Source organism: Elephas maximus, chromosome 23, assembly GCF_024166365.1.
Source record: "Elephas maximus indicus isolate mEleMax1 chromosome 23, mEleMax1 primary haplotype, whole genome shotgun sequence".
In the NCBI taxonomy this organism is placed as follows: domain Eukaryota; kingdom Metazoa; phylum Chordata; class Mammalia; order Proboscidea; family Elephantidae; genus Elephas; species Elephas maximus.
In genome coordinates, this window is record NC_064841.1 from 50,264,638 (window position 1) to 50,286,325 (window position 21,688).

Consider the following 21,688-nt stretch of genomic DNA (forward strand, 5'->3'; position numbering starts at 1 on the left):
GAAGAGTAAGGAAAAAAAATCAATTACATGGAAACTGAATAACACCCTGCTAAAAAACCACTGGGCAATAGAGGAAATCACAAGTGGAATCAAAAAGTTCCTAGAATCAAATGAGAATGAAAATACATCATACCAAAACCTTTGGGACACAGCAAAGGCAGTCCTCAGAGGTCAATTTATAGCACTAGATGCACACATCCAAAACCAAGAAAGGGATAAAATCAAAACATTAGTTACACAACATGAATAATAGAAAGAGAACAGCAAAAGAAGCCCACAGCGGCCAGAAGAAAGGAAATAATAAAGATCAGAGCAGAAATAAATGAAATAGAGAATAGAAAAACAATAGAAAGAATCAACAAAACCAAAAGTTGGTTCTTTGAAAGGATCAACAAAATCAACAAACCACTAGCCAAACTGACAAAAGAAAAACAGGAGAGAACCCAAATAACGAATGAGATGGGGGACATTACAACAGACCCAACTGAAATAAAAAGGATCATAATGGAGTATTATGAAAAATTATACTCCAACAGATTTGAAAACCTAGAGGAAATGGACAAATTTCTAGAAACACACAACCTACCCAAACTAACACAAATGACACTGAAAATCTGAACAGACCCATAACAAGAGAAGAGATAGACAAGGTAATAAATAAAAAAACTCCCTCCAAAAAGCCCAGGCCCAGATGGTTTTACTGGAGAATTCTACCAAACATTCAGAGAAGAGCTTACACCAGTACTACTCAAACTATTGCAGAACACAGAAAAGGAAACGATACGTCCGAATTCATCGTATGAAGCCAGCATGACCCTGATACCAAAACCAGGCAAAGATACCACAAAAAAAGAAAATTACAGACTAATATCTCTCGTGAATATAGATGCAAAAGTTCTCAACAAAATTCTAGCCAATAGAATTCAGCATCATAACAAAAAAATAATACACCACGACCAAGTAAGGTTCATACCAGGTATGCAAGGATGGTTCAGCATTAGAAAATCAATCAACGTTATCCACCACATAAATAAAAGGAAAGAAAAGAATCACATGATCATCTCAATTGATGCAGAAAAGGCATTTGACAAAGTCCAACATCCATTCCTGATAAAAACTCTCAAGAAAATATGTATAGAAGGGAAATTCCTCAACATAATAAAGGGCAACGGCCAACATTGTTCTCAATGGACAGAGGGTGAAAACATTCCCCTCAAGAACAGGAACAAGACAAGGATGCCCTTTATCACCACTCCTATTTAACATTGTGTTGGAAGTCTTAGCTAGAGCAATAAGGCAAGAAACAGAAATAAAGGGCAACCAAATTGGTAATGAAGAAGTTAAACTGTCCCTATTGTGGATGATTTGATACTATATTTAGAAAATCCAAAAGACTCCACCAGAAAACTACTGGAGCTAATAGAAAGATTCAGCAGAATAACAGGATACCAGATAAACATACAAAAGTCAGTTAGATTCCTATACACCAATACACCAATAAAGAGAACAATGAAAAGAAAATCAGAAAAACTATACCATTTATAACAGCCCCCCCAAAAATAAAATGCTTGGGAATAAATTTAACCAGAGAAGTAAAAGACCTATACAAACACAACTACAAACACTACTGCAAGAAACCAAAAGAGATCTATATAAATGGAAAAACATACCATGCTCATGGATAGGTAAACTCAACATTGTGTAACTGACAATTCTACCCAAAGCAATTTACAAATACAATGCAATACCAATCCAAATACCAACATCATTCTTTAAAGAGATGGAAAAACTTATCATTAATTTTATATGGAAAAGGAAGAAGCCCAGATAAGCAAAGGACTATTGAAGAAGAATAAAGTAGGAGGACTCACGTTACCTGACCTCAGAACCTACTATACAGCTACGGTAGTCAAAACAGCCTGGTACTGGTACAACAACAGATACAATGACCAGTGGAACAGAATTGAGAACCCAGATGTAAATCCATCCACCTATGGTCACCTGATCTTTGACAAGGGCCCAAAGTCCATCAAATGGTGCTGGCAAAACTGGATGTTCGTCTGCAAAAAAATGAAACAAGACTCATACCTCACACCGCATACAAAAACTAACTGAAAGTGGATCAAACACCTAAATATAAAGCCAAAAACATGAAGTTCATAGAAGAAAAAATAGGGTCAACACCAGAGGCAACACACACGGCATTAAGAGGATACAAATCAGAACCAATAACACACAAGCTCCAGAGGATTAACTAGATAACTGGGGGTCTTCTAAAAATTAAAGACGTGTGATCATTGAAAGACTTCACCAAAAGAGTAAAAAGAGAATCTATACTCTGGGGGAAAAACATTGGCTATTACAAATTAGAGAAAGGTCTACTCTCTAAAATGTATAAGAAAACCCAGCACCTCTACAACAAAAAGACAAATAATCCAATTAAAAAATGGGCAAAGGAAATGATCAGGAACTTCACCAGAGAAGACATTCAAGTGGCCAAGAGACACATGAGGAAATGCTCATGATCTCTAGCCATCAGAGAAATGCAAATCAAAACCATAATAGGTACCATCTCACCCTGGCATTACTGGCACGAATCAATAAAACAGAAAATAACAAATGTTGGAGAGGATGCAGGGAGATTGGAACCCTTATGCACTGCTGGTGGGAATGCAAAATGATACAACCTTTTTGGAAAACGATATGGCGTTTCCTTAGAAAGCTGGAAATAGAAATACCATTTGATCTAGCAATTCCACTCCTAGGAATATATCCTAGAGGAATAAGATTCATCACATGAATAGATATATGTACAGCCATGTTCACTGCAGCATTGTTCACAACAGCAAAAAGATAGAAACAACTTAGATGCCCATCAACAGATGAATGGATAAACTGTGGTACATACACATGATGGAGTATTATGCAATGCTAAAGAGCAACGATGAATCTGTGAAGCATCTTATAACATGGCTGCATCTGGAGGACATTATGCTGAGTGTAATAAGTCAATCACAAAAGGACAAATATTTCATGAGACCACTACTGTAAAAGCTCATGAAAAGGTTTACACACAAAAAGAAACAATATTTGATGGTTTCAAGGGTGGGGTTGGGGAAACACTTAATAGACAAAAGGTAAGTGTTAACTCTGGTGAAGGATAAGACAGTACACAATACTGGGGAAGCCAGCACAACCTGTATAAGGCAAGTTCTATAGATACATCCAAACTCCCTGGGGGACTGAATTGCTGGGCTGAGGGTTGTGGGGACCATCGTCTCAGGGAACATCTAGTTCAATTGGTATACAGAGTTTATAAAGAATACTTTTTTATGTCCTATGTTGTACTTTGGTGAGTAGTGTCTGGGATCTTAAAAGCCTGTGAGCAGCCATCTAGGATACTCCATCGGTCTCACCCTTTCGGGAGCAAAGAAGAATGAAGAAAACTAAAGACTTAAGGGAAAGATTAGTCCAAAGGACTAATGGGCCACATCTACCACAGCCTCCACCAGACTGAGTCCAGTACAACTAGATGGTGCTCAGCTACCACCAGTGACTGCTCTGACAGGGATCATAATAGAGGGTCCCAGACAGAGCTGGAGAAAAATGTAGAACAAAATTCTAACTCAAAAAGAAAGACCAGACTTGCTGGCCTGATAGAGACTGAAGAAACCCCCAGACTATGGCCCTCAGATACTCTTTCAGCTCAGTAATGAGGCTACTCCTGACATTCACCCTTCAGCCAAAGATTGAACAGTCCGATGGAACAAAACAAGACTAAAGGGGCACAGCACCCCTGGGGCAGGGACTGGAAGGTAAAAGGAAACAGGACAGTTGGTAATAAGGAACCCAGGGTTGAGAAGGGAGAATGCTGACATGTCGTGGGGTTGTTAACCAGTGTTATACAACAATGTGTGTACTGTTTGATGAGAAACTAGTTTGTTCTGTAAACCTTCATCTAAAGTTTAATAATAAAAAAAAAAGTCAAAAATTTAAAAACACACACAAAAAAGAATAACCAGATCATGGGCTCATACCTACTTTCCTTCAAACCTTTGAAGTCTGCTTCTCGGGTAACCTGCTGCCTTGCCCTGCTAATCGTGCCCTTCACCAACGCCTTCTTTTTGGAAACAGGTCCCTAATTGCTCCCATAGCCTCCCTAAAGGGAAACCTGCAGTCAGCAAATCACACTTATGAGCTGTGCATCTGGAGGCAGAAAATACATCCAGCAGAGGTTCAAGCGGGTTATGTCCCTAATTCCACCAGGTTTTTTTTTTTTTTTTCTTGCCTCTGTAATTTTATCATCCTTACCAGGAAAATACAGCTGCCTCCTGTGCCAGGCTGGACAGTATGCAGTGAATTCTCCATCACACCACCAGTCCTCCTCTCTCTCTAATCCTGGTCGGCTTTTTTTCCCGCCCCCAGGTCTGGTTTCTGTACAAGCCTAGGTACCAGTGCTCAGAGCTTTGCACCCAGGCTGTGCATGTGAGTTACCAGTGCTTGCCACTGTCTCCTACACATGGTATTGTAAGGAGAGGCAAAATTGGACTGTTTACAAACCCATGAAAACACCAAGAAGCACTGGATTCTTGTTTCAGCTCCAGATGGAACAAACCTCACCTTCTGCATTGAGATGCATCGTCTCCAGGGGCCCAATGAATGCATACCGCATTCCCAGTCCATCTGACATGACAAGGTCCAGGTCACTGGGAGACACTATTCCCTCCTAAAGGGAGAAAAAGGGGGCAGGGCAGAGGTGAGCTATTGGAAAGGCAATTCCATTTACTATAGTTTTCATCCTAACTTCTTCAGAGTATAATCCCAAAATACCTACCCAAAACAATATTTTGATAGAATTTTACAAGACAAAACCATAATATACAAAGAGATCCTGAAAAGAGAATTATTTTGTGAAATGGTCAAATGCAAATTCACCTTTTCTATACTCATAATCGATTTCTTTCTAGCTTAAGGAACCCACCTCCACTGCCTTCCCCAATGTCCACCCAACAATCAATACAGCATTTGCACTTTGTTGAAAGGGGAGAGAACTGAGGGGAAGGGCAAGAAGGACGTCAGTGTTTGTTTGCTTTCGGGTCTGGGGAAAAAGGAAGATTAAAGCTACTGAAAGAACAGGAAAGCTGCTCTCCTGGCTTCACCCACCTGCAAGCTTGGCCTTGTTTAGCTGTAAGTGAGTTTCTAAAGAACTAATAATGTTCTTTAATGAAATACAGCTCAGAACCAGGGGTTTGTTTGTAAAGGTGGGGCCCTAGACTCTTTTGCAAGTGTGAACTGTAAAGCAAGAGGCAAGTTGTTGGGACTTAAGTTAGGCGTCAAAGTGACCAGAGTCTGTGTTAGTTGGCAGCATTCTTTACATAGTCTCTCCCTCAAACCCCTTTTGGAACAAGGTAGGGAAGCACAAATGCACACGTGCATGTCAGCTCACTGCAAGGCAATACCCCATCTAAGGATGTTTTCAACTTGGGCACTAACTGTCAGGCTTTATCATATTTTCCCCTCCATCTTCACAAAATGAGTGGAACCTGCAGCTCCAATTCTTGTTCCCTGAGTGGTTCCTTTTACAGATAGAGCCTTGTGGGGACAGACAGCTCCTGGCCCTATGAGAGAGCACAACTACCTGAGGGTGGTTTAGGCTGATGCCTCTCCCACAGCTGCCTTCCTGCTGCCCCCTCTCTGCCAGCCAGAGGAGAGCTCTTCTGGGAACACTCAGCTGTGCCTACACCAGAGGGCAGAGGTACCAGGCACCGGGTCTACCAACAGGCTCGGAAGTGGGATAGTGTTTCTTTACACTAGGTTATAGGGCAAATCCTTTGCCTTTCTTTGAAAGGGTTGTTCATTGTCCTATTTAAGAGGGTGTGGTGCAAATGGTTAAGTGTTTGGCTGCTAACCAAAGGCTCTGCAGTTTGAATCCACCAGCCACTCCTTGGAAACCCTATGGGGCAGTTCTACTCTGTCCTATAGAGTCTCTATGAGTCGGAATAAACTCCCACAACGGGTTTTTGGTTTTGGTTATGAGTGTGGGAGGAAACTTTTATCCGCCCTCCCTTCAAGCCACTCTGCCCTCCAGCCCCTCTACGCTTGGTGAACTGGAAGCTAGAGTTCCCTCTGCTGTTCCTCCTCCTCCTCCTGTGAAAAAAAAACAGCTGCCATGGAGCTGACTGGGAGTCATGGCAACACCATGTGTGTCAGGGTAGAACTGTGCCCCATAGGGTTTTCAGTGGCTGATTTTTCAGAGGTAGGCCACCAGGCCTTTCTTCTGAGGTACCTCTGGGTAGACTTAAACGTCCAACCTTTTGATTAGCAGCAAATGGGTGCAAGCAACCATTTGCACCAACCAGGGACTCCTCCTCTTATACCTGCTCTAACTTCTTTACTTCGAAGACTTCAAAGGCATCCATCACTGCTCACCTGGGAGGCTGAGACTAGAGATTTGACCCCACCACCACTATCACTCGCACCCCAGCTGCTGAGGAAAACACAGAGTTGTTTCAAGGTTTATGGGTTGTTTTGGCCACTCTAGTTCATACATGGAGGCCTGATGGTGCTGTGGATAAAAGCTTGGCTGCTAACCAAAATGCTGGCAGTTCGAATCCACCAGGCGCTCCTTAGAAACCCTGTGGGACAGTTCTACTCTGACCTATACGGTTGCCATCAGTTGGAATCAACTTGACAGCAACAGGTTTGGCTTTGGTTTAGTTCGTATATAGGTCACTCTGTGGTAAACCTCACTCTGTGAGGGTGGGAGGAAGATGTGGAAAGAGGATGGAGTTGAAAGAATTTTGAAAGAGAAGCCACTCATATAATTTACATATAATTGGGAAACTTCATTTTTAAAAATCACATTTCATTTAGTTTTGTTTGTGTGTGAGAGGGCTAAAACATACAAAACTGTACACAAAACATGTACATACAGTTTAAAGCATAGTTACAAAGCAACCACCCCTGGAACCACTGCCTCCTACCTGTTCCTGATTGTATTTCCCCCCCTCCTTCACAGAGGTCAATATCCTATTGTAATAACCATTTCTTTACTTTTATTATTTGCCATCTATGTTTACATTCCCAAACAAAAAAGTTTACTTTTTGCCGATTTCTAATCCTCTCATGGAAACCCTGGTGATGTAGTGGTTAAGTGCCACGGCTGCTAACAAAAGGTCGGAAGTTCAAATCCACCAGGTGCTCCTTGGAAACTCTGTGGGGCAGTTCTACTCTGTCCTACAGGGCCACTATGAGTCAGAATTGACTTGACAGCAACAGGTTAATCTTATAAGTAAAATTACACTGTAAGTACTCTTTTGTACCTTGCATCCTTCACTCAACATTATGATTTTAAGATTCACCTATGTTGTCATGTGTAGATGTGGTTTGTTCATTCTCAGTGAGGTACAACATATCACAATTTACTTATCAGTTTTGCTCATGAGCACATGTGCTGTTTCTAGTTTATGGCTATGGTAAGCAGTGCTGCCATGAACATTCTCATCATGTCTGAGGTGGCATTCTGGGTCACAGAGTACGCATATCTTCAACATTGCTAGGAAACAATAAACTGTTTTCTGAAGTGGTTATACCAATGATCACTGCCTTTAGTGGTGCATGCCAGTTCTCATCACTCTACATCCTCTCCAACATTGGGTGTTGCTATGCTTTAAAATCTTTGCTAATCTGGTGGGGTATGATGGTATCTCATTGGGGTTCTGATCAGTTTTAAGTCATCTTACCGCCTGTTCATTTAAAACAATAATGAGAGAAAATTAATCTATTCATTTCACTCAGATACCATATTAGCTTATTTCACTTTTTATAGCAAAGCTATCAGGGGCAGGGGCAGCAACAGGGAGGAAATCTACACAGGGGGTCCCAGAACCTTCAGAAACTGACTGTCAGGCTTGCCTCCCTCTCCTCTTCACCAGGCTCCTGGTGAATATGGTAGCAGGAAGTGTGGTGCCTGGCCCTTTTCCCAGCCATGTAAAGGCACTTGCTGAGGGATTCCTGCACCCTGTGAGCTCCGGAATGCTGTGAAATGAAGATTCTCTCTGCCCTTTGTTTTAGGTCTATATCACTAATAGCCATATGTTTTCATTCTAGCATTCAAAACTGTGAAAGGGTGCAAATATGAAAGCCATCCCATACTTGAAATACTATTTGCCTTGGCTTTTTTCTTCTATAATTGTGGTTAGTGTTTTTAGAGCCAACTTCAAAAGATTTCCAAACACCAAAGTGTAGTTAACTTTTTGTGTAAACAAGTATCATCTGAGCTAACAGTAGCCCCAAACAAACCCTCAGATGAGATTCTCCACACTGCACCACAATTGAGGAGTGCAGCCTGTATTTTTTAATTTCCCAAATGTTCTTCACTCTTTTCTATTTCATTTGTAGAAGGGCTATTTTTTTTTTTTTAATCAGTTACTATTCACCAGTAGAGCAAGTTAGAAAAGAAGGGGAAAGTTTTAGTATCTCCCCTTCCTCACTCCCTCTTTCTTCCCCTTTTGTAATTTCTGAAATACCATAGATGCTGCTAAGCTTGTTTATTTACCAAAATGCTAAAGAAATAACTGATCACAAGTGAGTCTTCAAGGCTGCCTCCAATTAGTCTGCCCCCTCTGCGCTCATCACTGAACCAAAACTTTAGGTTGAGGATATCTTGAAGAGGAGGCTGCTTAGTTTTGGTGCTGAGCTCAATTCTACCCTAAGCCTTAGAAATCTCTGTGACCTAGAAGTTAATATTCTCAGTAAATAATCCTAGTGACATACAAGGCAAATGCTTGAGGTGGAAAGACTGAAACGAGGAGTGACTCTTTGGAAATAGATGGCACACTGCACACTGGTCTGAATGTTGAAACCCTGCCCCAGTCCAATGTTTTGTGGTTCAATTAACGTCCATCAGTATCAGGGGCAGATTAGTCAGCAGGCAAGGTAAAACTTGTTCACTACAGATTGGTAAACACACACAAGTAAGGCCATGTTTATGTGAAATTGTTCACTACAGATTAGTAAGCATGTACAACTAAGGCTGTGTTTACCTTGCTTACTGGATAATCTGTCCCTGTCAGGAACTGTAAATTTGAAAAGAGGCTTTGATTCTACAGGAAGGTGCCATGGGGTTGGGGGAGAGATAGACGCCAGCCATACCTAGAAGCAGAATTTCTGATGAAGTAAAAAAAAAAAAAAAGTGAAATTATTCAGTACAGAGTAGTAGAAGCCCTGGTGGCGCAGTGGTTAGGTGCGACAGCTGCTAACCAAAAGGTCAATACTCCTTGGAAACCCTTTGGGGCAGCTACTCTGTCCTATAGGAATCGACTTGACAGCAACAGGTTTGACAAAGTAGTGAGTAAGCACAAGGAAACCCACGCTCACCCTGCTTATTGGGTAATCCATCCCTGATCAGTATAGTTAGCAGAGCGTTCTCCATTTTGTGGTAGAGTTCTCAGGTCACATATACAAAGGAAAGCCCCAAGGGGTTAAAAAATTCCTAAAAATTCATACAGAGCAATGAATAGTAGGACCACTGTTCAAAACCTGGTTTGTATCATATCCTGAACATCACTGGGCTAGGAGAGTCTCTGTAAGAATGAAGAGAAATCCCCTTCGTTGAAAAACCTTGTGCCTCTACTTCCCTTTAGTTAAATTCTGAGACTTCCTATAACCAACCGACAAGTAATCGTAGACTTAGCACATGCTTTGCAGCTGGTATGCTGGGAGTCAATACCCAACTTGGGGAGGAACACACGAAGCAAGGAGAAAACAATGCAAGATAATCAATAAAATACTCGATTACTATGATACAAAATATAAGTATAATTAAAGGTTCAAGGCATATAGCACAAGTTCAAAGCACAGTCCTTGTCCCCAGGGATCTTGAATCTAATATTTTTTTAGGGGTTTGGGGGATAATAAGACAAGACACATCTACTGATTAACATAAGCAGAAGGTTGATGGATGCAGTGGTACTTGATCTGGTCCTTAGAACAACATAGAAGAAGAGCAAAGTGTAGGGTGTGGGGTGGACACAGGAAAGAGCATCACAGCATGAGGGGTATGATTTGAGGTAGTTTGGGCCCCAACCATTTGGGATTTCAGAGGTTAAATTTATTGCACCTTCTCTCTTAGTGACTGTGACACTCAGTTCTTCGGCCTAAATTCCCCTTCTTCCATCCTTGGTCAATTTAGGTATACAGTTCATGATTCTTAAATATTTTTATTTATACTTATGTAAATTTCTTAGTTCCCTACCGGGGTAAACTCCAAGAACAAGAACAATGCAGGACTCAGGTTTATAACCTTCAAAACAAGAGCTTGCACATTTTAAGTACACAATATTTGATGAAGAGACCTTTACTGAGCACCAATTAGCTAGAGAGAATTATTTTTCATTTTTTGCAATCATCCTATTGTCACATTTTCTTATTCAACTTGTGTATTTTTTGCACGTCCTCATTTTTATTTGCTTTTCTCATGTCATCTTTTCTTGTCTAATTCTTTTCTGCAAATTCCCAGCTGTTGGTCTTCTTTTATCGTGTTTGTTTTATTCTACTTTTTACCATACTTTTCTTGTTTCAAGCTTTTCTTGTGGAAATACTCCTTTTACTTTACCACCACCACCACCACCAAAGTGCACAGACTTACTGCCTAGGAATCTGGAGTAGGTCATACACAGGTCCTTCCGCCTCTCCTCAACCGGGCTATTTGTGCTTTCACCACAAGGACAGAAAGATGTTTATTGCATTCATTGTCTTAACTGGGAAACAGCAGAAAAATGAACAGTTGGGAGCTAGTAAAAGTTTTATCTTTGGGTAAGAGTCAGATAATGAAACGCAAGAGTAAGAAGCAGGGGGCTATGGCCCTCTTCAGACCTACAAGGATCAGATGAAGGTAGCAAGGGCTTGTTTTTAGTATAGCCTCCAGGGAAAGGCCAAGGAGAAGGCTAGAGGAAAGGAGTCTGCCTCCATTTCTAATAGTTGGAGCTGTTCAGTGGTGGAAAAAACTTCAATGAGTTCCCCATTTCCAAAGCTGTTCAAGGATGGGCTGAATGAGAATAATCCTGGTATAGAAAGCACTCAAGTACTAACGAGGGGTGTTGGGCTCTCCCTTTTAGAAACTTCCAACTCTGTAGTTCATACAAATGGCACAGAGAACAACGCAGTTACTGATTTTGAGGCTTAAATTAAGAGCTATGGCGGTGATTCATGGTCTTTCTCATGAGAAACTGATTAGTCCAATGAGTTAGTTCCCTCCAGTTATATATATTTATATATTTTTGTTTTCTATGTTCTTTGCTAAGCATTACCTCTCCTACCTGCAATATGAAGCTGGCTCCAAAGCAAGGGTGAAGAAGACCTGGTCATATCATTCCTACCCACACTACCTTCCAGGTAGAAGGTGAGGCAAATACAAGATTTCAACTAAAAAATAAGACTGTTAAGTACCACCCCACTGTGACTCAAAGTTTTGTGGTTAGGTTTGTGAGCTGCTCAGCCTCTTGCCAATACCTGCAGGTTTTCTTGGAAGCGAGACACAAACATTCCTGCAGAATTACTCAGGCAAATTGTGTTAACTAGTAGAAAAGTTGATTGAACAGCACATTTAACTGATGCAACAGGACACTGAATCATACCCATAAAATACCCTCCTGTCAAGACCTCTCTAAAAGGATGTAAAGGAGCAAGCACTCAGGGGAAAGAGGATGAGAAATACAAGGTAGATGCACCACTGGCTGCTGGGAAACAAGTTGACATGCATTTCAGACAGCCACATGCTGGTAGAATCTTCTGGAAGGCATTGGGGCCACATTTATCAAGTTGTAAACATGCTGCTCCTCTCTGACATAGCAATCCCATTCCTGGGAATTACTCTATGAAAAGACTTCAGAAGAAGAGACTACATGTACACAGATGCTCATGGAGGCATATATTATAATGGCAGAAAACTTGAAACTACCTTAAAATGACCCACAACCAGGGAAAGATTAGATTAAAAATAGATCAACAATAAGGAAATATCAAGAAGCCTTTAAAACTGAATAATAACATGTGGAAAGTGTTCTTAATAGAAATAGACAGGACCACAGAAAAATAAAAGTAGTTTTACTTTTCTTTTTTTAAACAAAAACAAAAAATGAAAGGAAAGACAGGAAAGACTTTGCCCAAACTAAAGGGCTACTTCCAGCTCTGTAGGGCACAGTGGTAATACACTGGTGTGTTTTTTTCTTACTATGTTGTGCCTATAACAGTGCCTGCAGTGAAGCAAACAGCAATAGTATAAAATCTAAAAGAAAGGGGAAGGTCTTGACCTTAAAAACAAACCTAAGAGTAGAGAGAATCCATTCTTTGTGTGAATGTGAGTGAATTTACCACCACTCAGTAAGCTCGGTGATACCTTAATGGAGCAGACCTCTGGGAATAAAGCTTTCTTACAAAGAAGTTTGAACCAGAGCTCACTGGAGAGGAGAAATTAAGAGGATCGAGATATTTAGAATCTAGAATTTAGATGTTTGCTAAACACAAAATCCAAGAAGCTGGACTATATAAAGAAGACTGCGCCATTAGGATTGGAAGAAGATTCATTAACAGCCTATAATATGCAAATGACACAACCTTTCTTGCCAAAAATGAAGACAACTTGAAATGCATACTGATGAAGGTCAAAGACTATAGCCTTCAGTATGAATTATGCCTGAATGTAAAGAAGATGAAAATCCTCACAACTGAACCAATAAGCAATATCATGTTAAATGGAGTTATCAATGATTTCATTCTACTTGGATAACAATCAACATTCATGGAAGCGGGAGTCAAGCAATCAAATGACATGCACTGGGCAAATCTGCTGCAAAAGACCTTTTTAAAGTGTTAAAAAAGATGACACTTTGAGGGCTAAGGTGCCGCCTGACCCAAGCCATGGTATTCTCAATCACCTCATATGCATGCTAAAGCTAGACATGAAAAAGGAAGACAGAAGAAGAATTGATGTGTTCAAACTGTGGTGCTGGTGAAGAATATAAAATATACCGTGGACTGCCAGAAAATGAACAAATCAGTCTTAGAAGAAATAAACCAGAAGGTTCCTCAGAAGCAAGCATGGCAAGGCTTTGTCTTGTTTACTTTGGACATGTAATCAGGAAAAAACAAATCGCTAGAAAAGGACATCCTGTTTGGTTATGTAGCGGGTCGGTGGGAACGAGGGAAATCCTCAATGAGATGGACTGACACAATGGTCACAACAATATACTCAAACATACCTATGATCATTCCTTCTGTTGCCATGAGTTGGAGATGACCCGATAGCAACTAACAACAACAGATATTTGGGTATGTATGGATAGACACTCGGCTGCTAACTGAAAGATTGGTGATTTGAACCCACCGATGATTTTGTGGGAGAAAGCTGTAGCAATCTGCTTCCATAAAGATTAAACCCACTGCTGTCGAGTTGATTCTGACTCATAGCGACCCTATAGGACAGAGTAGAACTGCCCGATAGAGTTTCCAAGAAGTGCCTGGCGGATTCGAACTGCCAACCTCTTGGTTAGCAGCTATAGCACTTAACCACTACACCACCAGGGTTTCCCCGTAAAGATTACAGCCTTGGAAATCCTATGGGGCAGTTTTACTCTGTTGTATAGAGTGGCTATGAGTCAGAATCAACTTGATGGCAATGATTTATTTATTTTTTATACTGTACCTGAAACTTTGAGCAAATGCATATAAAAGGCAAGAAAAATCACAGAGGCAGCAAAGGCATAGAAGAACCCAGATGAGAACATGAAGGAAGGGGTGCCACCCTTCCCTTCAGAGCCCTATATGAAAAAGGGAGAACTGCCAAGGGCTGTTTCCTCTAACAAGGCCAAAGCCAGGAAGCAAAGCAATCAAACACGAGATGCATCAGTTCTGGAAGGAAGCGAGGTTCAGAGCAGAGTAAATGAAGAAACAGCAGCTCAGAGAGAGAACACGGAGCAAAGAAGGCAAGAACTGGTTCGGCCAGGTCTCTTCAAACCAGGAGATTCACTTGGACACTTTATGTATTAATTATTCAAGAAAAAAAAAAAAAAAACCTAAACTTTTAAGCTAAATTTTAAAAATACGTAAAATAAAGAAAATGCTACAGATGAGGATCGAAGTGTGGAAGGCAAGGGCTTGGATTTCTCTTGGCTGTTTAACTTCCCTTTACATCTGGCTTGCCACCTTACATGATTCTTCTTGCCAAGTACACATACAGAGGTTGCTAATATGTATAATGTAATACATTACTCAACCTCAGCTTGTTCCTACTGGGCACATGTCAGGTTAGCCACACCCTGAAGTAATCCTTAGGGTTTCCAACATTTTTCCTCTAAATTAAAACTTCTAACATAACCCCACCCTTCGACTGTCTACTGCTTTGAACATGCTTTCTCTTGTCCAGCTTCTTATGCCTCAAGTCACAAGGCTACTGTTACTTTCCTTGATCCCAAAGTCTACAGAGCAAGTGATTGAACAGGATTCTGCTCTATTTCCTTCTTTTCATCCTTGGGGCTGCCATTTTATACTGTTTTTCTTCCACAGACGGAGTCTATGGGTAATGCAGGCAGTTAAGGTGTTCAGCTACTAACCGAAAGGCTGGAGGTTTGAGTCCACCCAGAGGGTACTTGGAAGAAAGGTTTTGTGAAAAATCAGCCATTGAAAACCCTATAGAGCACAGTCCTACTCTGACATACATGGGGTCTCCATGAGTCAGAGTTGACTGGATGGTGATAGATTCTTACTGGTTTCTTCCAGAGATAGATGTCTAAGGCAGGTAATATGCTTAGTCAGTCAAAGAGTACCTAAAAAATGCTTAGGTTGACATTTCTGTAAAAACTCTCAGTGAAATAACTGAGTCCTTCGAGACTCTCCACAGACTGTAAGAGAAAGATGTGGCGGTGTCCTGGCCCTGGGATAGCTTCCTTCCCACTTAATGCGTGAGAATGAGACTTCCTAGGGATTTACATGGACTTAATCCTTGGAGCCCTGGTGGTGCAATGTTTAAGTCTTTGGCTACTAACCAAAAGGTCGGGGGTTCAAAACCACCAGTGAAAAGAGCTAGTGATTGCTCCTGTAAAGATCACACAGCCTAGGAAACCCTATGGAGGCAGTTCTATTCTCTCCTATAGTGCTGCTATAAGTAGGAATCAACTCGATGGCACACAACAACAATCCTTAGAGAGCTGGATCCACACTAATACAGGTTTATAAAAGGAGAGAAAAAAAATCAAAGAATTGGCCATCTCCATGATGGCAATATAAGTGAATTTTTAAATGTTAGGCCATCCTTTTTCCCTTAATATATGTCTGCCCCTTCCAATTCCCCTTTGGGTAATCCTCCAATCCTTAAAGGAAATTGCTGTGCACTCTAATTAAAGTATAGCAGCTCACGATGATGAAAGTTACTTGTACACCAGACCCGAATGCACCTAATTCTCAGTGCTGAAGGGCAGGATGGCACACATATTCTTCTCACAAGTTCAGTTACAGTGAACCTGAAGCACCTGCTCTAAGCAGGATGTCTTCTGTTCCTCCTTAAGAGATCTTACCAGACAGGCCCTGACTGGTAAGAGGAAAACCTCTGATCACAGTTTGCATCCCTGCTTAGGCAGTCAAGTGGGCAGACAGGATAACCCAAACCCATTGCTGTGGAGTCGATTCCGACTCATAGGGAACCTATAAGACAGAGTAGAACTGCCCCATAGAGTTTCCAAGGAGTACCTGGCGGATTTGAACTGCCAACCTCTTGGTTAGCAGCTGTAGCACTTAACCACTACGCCACCAGGGTTTCCAGGCAGACAGGATAAAAAAAAAAAATTTTTTTTTAATGACACTAAATGTGTGACCAGATGACAAGGAAGACGCTATTTCCAAACAAGTAAAAGTGTGGCAGTGTCTGACAAGGCAAGCTTTTGATCTGGAATAGTGATTCACATTTTCTTTGCAGTTATATCATTTGTTTGTTCTGATATGTTTGTTCTTTAATTAGAAGTGAATTAAACCTGCTTGAAGAAAATTTTCATATCTCTGTTAGCGAAATAGAAAACCAGGACTGAAATCACAGCTCCATGGTAATGATGCGAGACTCTTTCCACTAAGTAGGAACACATTCATGTATGATGAACCTGAATCAGTAGTAGACAGCCAGAACCAAGAGATCTATATTGGGTCATACAGATGCAGGCAGAGAAAAACATGAAGTAAGAAGAAAAGATAAATAGAAGGCAAAATGAACTGTATTTCATTGAAATTAAGATTCCAACAATTGAAAGTTTATGATTATTTAATGTTCCATTAAGGAAGAAAAAAAAATGCTGCCAATTAAACAAAGATACACCATCAATTGTATCATGCATCCCAATTTCAGGGATGCTAATTTTTTTTTTTAAATTGTAAAAGTTTATCTTAGAGCTGATGAAATACAATGCATGAAGACTTTGAGCCAAGGCCCCAGCAGGGAATCACTGAGGCCAGAACTTCTCTAACTGTAATGTGCAAACAGATCTCCTGGGGATCTTGTTAAAATGCAGATTCTGACTCAGTGGGGCTGGGGTGGGACCTGAGAGTCTGCATTTCTAACCAGGTCCCAAAGGATGCCTGTGCTAGGCCACCGATCACACTTTGGGTATGTAAACATGTCAGCTCAGAGCTACCTTCAGCGGGGACAGCTGCTGCGTACATACATAGGGAATCAGGAAACATCCCATCATCCTATCTTTATAATTCATAATATTCATCAAACAATTATTATGTGCCAGACACTGTCCCAAGTCCTTCACATATACAAATGAAAAAACCCACTCTCCAGTTCGATTCCAATTCACAGTGACCCTATGGGATGAAGTAGAACTGCCCCATAGTGTTTACAAGGCTGTAATCTCTATGGAAGCAGACTGCCACATCGTTTTCCCGTGGAATGACTGGTGGGTTTGAACCACGGACCTTTTGGTTAACATCAGAGCAGTTTAACCACTGCACAATCAGGGATCTCCTTTTCACATATAAATAGCCCCACTGAATCCTCATAATATGCCCCTAAGAAATCAGTTCCACCATTACTTCCATCTTACAGATGAGGACACTGAAGCACATGGGGTCAAGAAGAGTGTTGGAGGTCAGGATACAGGGTTGAACTCCTTGAACCACTGCACTGTTCTGGGCCACTTTCTTACCTTGTAAAGGCAAAAATAACCATTTGCCTTTTGAGGTTTTAAGGATAAAATAATGAGAAAATATCTAAAAATCATGTGAAATTTAAAGGCAATTATTTTGTAAAAACTTTGAAATCCTCTACAAACTGCATTTAATATGATGAGCTAGCTATTCTCAATGGTGTGCAGTGCTAAAACTCCTGACTCCTGTGCGTTACACTCCCATGAATGTCTACTCTGTGAAACACCTTGAGTGGGTTTACACAAAAAGTTTCATCTGTTAATTTTACTACATGATCTTTCAGATACACTTTATTAACTGAAATAATTCCTTATAACAGTTGGCATTTTGTACCTGAAATAAAGCTCAAAGACAAAGTTCTGGAATCCCAAAGGGTCCTATCTATGTCCCATAGACCACACACTGCCTGACAAAGTAAGAGACCAAGAAAAGAATTTTTAAAGCTCAGGACCCTAAGAGAAGAAAATCAGAAGAACAGATAAAGTCTGAAGTAAGCAATTTTTAAAAAAGCTCATCATCACCAACACAGTCGGACAGGCAGAGAAACTGCTGATGGCTTTATGATTCACTCCTGCTCACCTCCACTAGCGCCACTCGATGGGGAAAGAAATTATGGGGAATACAAATGCAAGCATTGTCTGGCTGAGAGTGTATCATCACAGTACAACTTCCCTTACTGTGCTAATAATGCCTTAAGACTATTGACTTCCTGGCAAACAGGATTCTGTCACCCAGTGACCTAGTCTCTGCACAAGGGAAATACGTGCCATGAAGAATATTGAGTGCACCAAGAACTGCCAGAAGAATGAACAAATCTGTTTTGGGAGAAGTACAGCCAGAATGCTCTTTGGAAGTGAGGGCGGAGAAACTTCATCTCACGTACCTTGCATGTGTTATCAGGAGGGACACGTCCCTAGAGAAGGACACCATGTTTGGTAAAGTAGAGGGTCAGCAAAAAAAAATGAAGACCCTCAGTGAGATGGACTGACACAGTGGCTACAACAATGGCCACAAACATAGCAACGATTTTGAGAATGGTGCAGGACTGGGCAGTGTTTTGTTCCTTTGTACATAGGGGTGCTATGAGTCAGAACTGCCTTGATGGTACCTAACAACAACAATAAGTGGTAGCAAGAGTTGTCTGTCTGGCATTGACTGGTCCACAAGGGCTGCTCCATCCCAATTCTGAAGCCAAACTAGAAGGAAATAAATGGAATAAGCATCTGTGAGCCTGTACAAAAGAACATAGCTCCTTCATTCTTTCAGCTATTTCGGTGCCCATTCTGCTCACAGATAGCTCCCTTGAGTGGCTTATAGTGCTATGTGAGGACAGATACACAAACAGGCCATGACAAGATGGTCTGTCATTAGCCTAAGATGGGATAAATACAAGGTGCTTCTGATTCTCAGCACTTTATCTTTCCGACCTAGAAATAATACCTAAAGCTTGGCTTTCCCTTTCACAATGCCACAATTGATGTGTCTGCATACGAATCCCTCTACCACTTTCCTTTCTCAGAATTTATCTTTGATGCTTGCCTCCAATTACTAAAATATCCCCTCCAGAGTTAGTGAGTGAAATGGAAAGGAGTAGAGAAAATCAATGAAATAAAAAGCTGGGCCTTGGAAAAATAAATAAAATTGATAAACCTCTAGCGAGACTGACAAAGATAAATAACCCACCACCCAGTGCCGTCGAGTCGACTCCGACTCATACCGATGTCAGAAATGAAACAGAGGATGTCATTACAGATCCTGTAGCCATTAAGAGGTTAATAAGAGAGTACTAGGAACAACTTTACACTCATAAATTTACAACTTAGAAGAAACAGACCAATTTCTGGAAAACCACAAACCGCCAAAACTCAACCATGATGAAACAGATAACCTGAATAGTCCCATAACCATCAAAAAAATTGAATTTGTAATTTAAAAGTTCTCGGAAAAGAACTCTTCACGCCCAGAAGATTTCAGTGGAGAATTCTACCAAACATTTAAGGAAGAATTAGCAAGAAGCTTATACAATCATTTCCAGAAAATAAAGGAGGGAAGGAAACTTCCCAACTCATTTTATGAGGCCAATATTACCTTGATACCAAAATTAGATGATGGCTCCCTCATGGATGCAGATTTCTAGCAGATGAAAGTGAGGGAGGTGTGTTCTAACCTTCCCTGACTAGCCATACCTGAAGGGAAAACAGTGTCTTCTAGGAAGAAATATGAATATACTGTGAAAGTTACATGATTCCCAGGGCCAGGGAAAATGTGCCCTTTGTGTCCACGCAGCGGTGCAATGCCAAGCACACTGGTGTTATGCTAAATGGTAGAATTTGGTGGCTAATAAAGTCAGTGTGGGGAGGAAGTCCTCTCTGAGCAACCTTGAGGCTAAGCCTAGGTCTGCTGCCTAGTCCCAGGGCCTTACAGGACAGGGCAGTCTGGCTGTAGACTCAGAAGCCCACATCAGTGGCTCCTCTGCCACTGGGGAATAGCCACTTTATGAGAAGGTACATTTCCAGCCTAGAGTTGCTGTAAGTCGGCATCGACTAGACTGCAGTGGGTTTTTAACAGAGTATCCCCGGGGCCAAGGGGATGTGACCCATCACTGTCCCCTCTAGTTCCTGGATGGCCATGGAAGAAGTCACCTCTGTACAGTGATGGTAAAAGTGGGTGCAGCAATGGAGACCCTAACCCCCTCCTTCTTACTTCCTCTCTACCAGCCTACCCCCTACAGGTTAAATACTTTGCATCTATTCCCATCTTGTCTCTCACCCCCAACCAGGTGAGAAGTACTTACAGAAGGAAGTACCTCACTATATGTAGGTCGTCTTTATTTTTTGAAGAAATTATTTTCTAGACTTTCAGCAAGGGAATTCTTTGTTCTAGCCATACCTTCTTAGCCTTCACATTTTGGCTGGCATTTTACTTCTGTCACACTAGAGCTGTATCTTGATAGATTTTAGCACTCAGTTCCTTCTGGAGGTTCCAAGTATGTGAGTCTCACCCCTGTTTGGACATATGCAGGAAACACTTTCTCTAGGGGTCAGGCGTAAGGAAGCTCCTGCTGGCCAGTGATAGGATGACACTCAGCATTCTAAAGAAGGATGGGCAAAACGAGCCAAGGAGAACGTCCAGCGCAGCCAAACTAAATACACTCCCTACCTCTACCAGCCTTATCTCCATCTCCAACCAGTCATGGAGAAAATTTGGGATACTCCTGGTGGCTCTTCCCAGCTTAGATCTTCCAAACTGCAATAAGTTCTAGTTTATGACCCAAACAGAGAGAATTTCTTGTACATCTGTAGTCCTTTGTACAAACAGAAACAAGAATGTACAGAGCTAATGAATTCCCTTATGCTGGGATCTCCTCAGAAGGAAGAGATGTTTTTCCACTCATTGGCTCACATCTTTCAGGTTATAGAAAGCAACATTTAAGTCAAGGCTTTTTATCTCTTTAGGGCTTTAAAGTACTTTACAGATAAAAAGTAAAACTGTAATGTGGAATTTTTCTTTTGGTTTATTAAATTGTTCCCCTTCTCTAAAAAAAAACCTTCTCTAGACGAGTGGAAATATTTAAATCCATCTCTAAGAGAGTGCTTTTAGTTCATCATTTCCTATTTAAATACCTGAACACCAACAGATATGCAACACCATTCTACAATTTCTAAGAAATCCAAACTGTAAACTTAACAGTGGAAACCCCAGTACAGTATCTTGAAGATACAATAGCAATAAGCAGATTTAAACCTGAGGACTTAGTGGGGATGTGCACCTGAGGCTATTGTGTGGCAAATGCACAAGGCAGTCAGGTCAAAAGATTAACCTAATACAGGTCTGATCGAGTGCCGGAACCAGCAAGTGGGAGGGTCACGTACACCATGCACATCTGCCTGGCTCTTTAGAGACTGCTGGGAAGCAAAAATACAATACTCAAAGAAGTCACACCTAGGCCAGCTTCCTGGTTCCTGTCTTAGGGATGGAATTGGTATGCACCCATGCGAGTCAAGGCAAGGAACGATGGACCGATTCCAGGTACAGACAATTCAAGCACTACCACCATTCTCCTCCCTCCTGTACTTAGAGAGCCACACTCCTGCCACCACGTTTCTGCAGAATGGGTGTGGGCTGCTTTCCCCATGCAGAAGCTAAGGAGTCAGAGAGTGAGTGAACACAAGCCCTGTCTGACCTCAGTTACTCTACTGCCCACTCTACCCCGGTGCAGGTACCGTCGTCCTTTTACAAACAGAGACATGATAGACAGAGCTAAGCAATTTCTTAATTCACATGTAAAATCCTTTAATTAAAGGATGAGGTTAGATATGTGTATATACAGGTATATATGACGTATTAGTTATGAAGAACTGTACTTACGACTGTTTTTTTTTTACGTCCTATAATTAGTAATATGTACTACATACAATGTTGCAGTGTGTAATTTGCTGATGTTATCATTCTCATGCCAATCCCCAAAGACAAAGATCGAATTTATAAAGATACT

At 41.2% G+C, this 21,688-nt stretch overlaps 1 protein-coding gene across 1 annotated transcript in view; it reads right to left on the reverse strand.

Moving 5' to 3' along the window:
• CRYL1 (crystallin lambda 1) overlaps positions 1-21,688 on the reverse strand; it is a 230,171-nt gene that overhangs the window by 13,087 nt on the left and 195,396 nt on the right. The window contains exon 6 of the mRNA XM_049867333.1: positions 4,621-4,726. Coding sequence (XP_049723290.1) covers positions 4,621-4,726 — 106 coding nt within the window. The remainder of the gene's footprint in view (positions 1-4,620; positions 4,727-21,688) is intronic.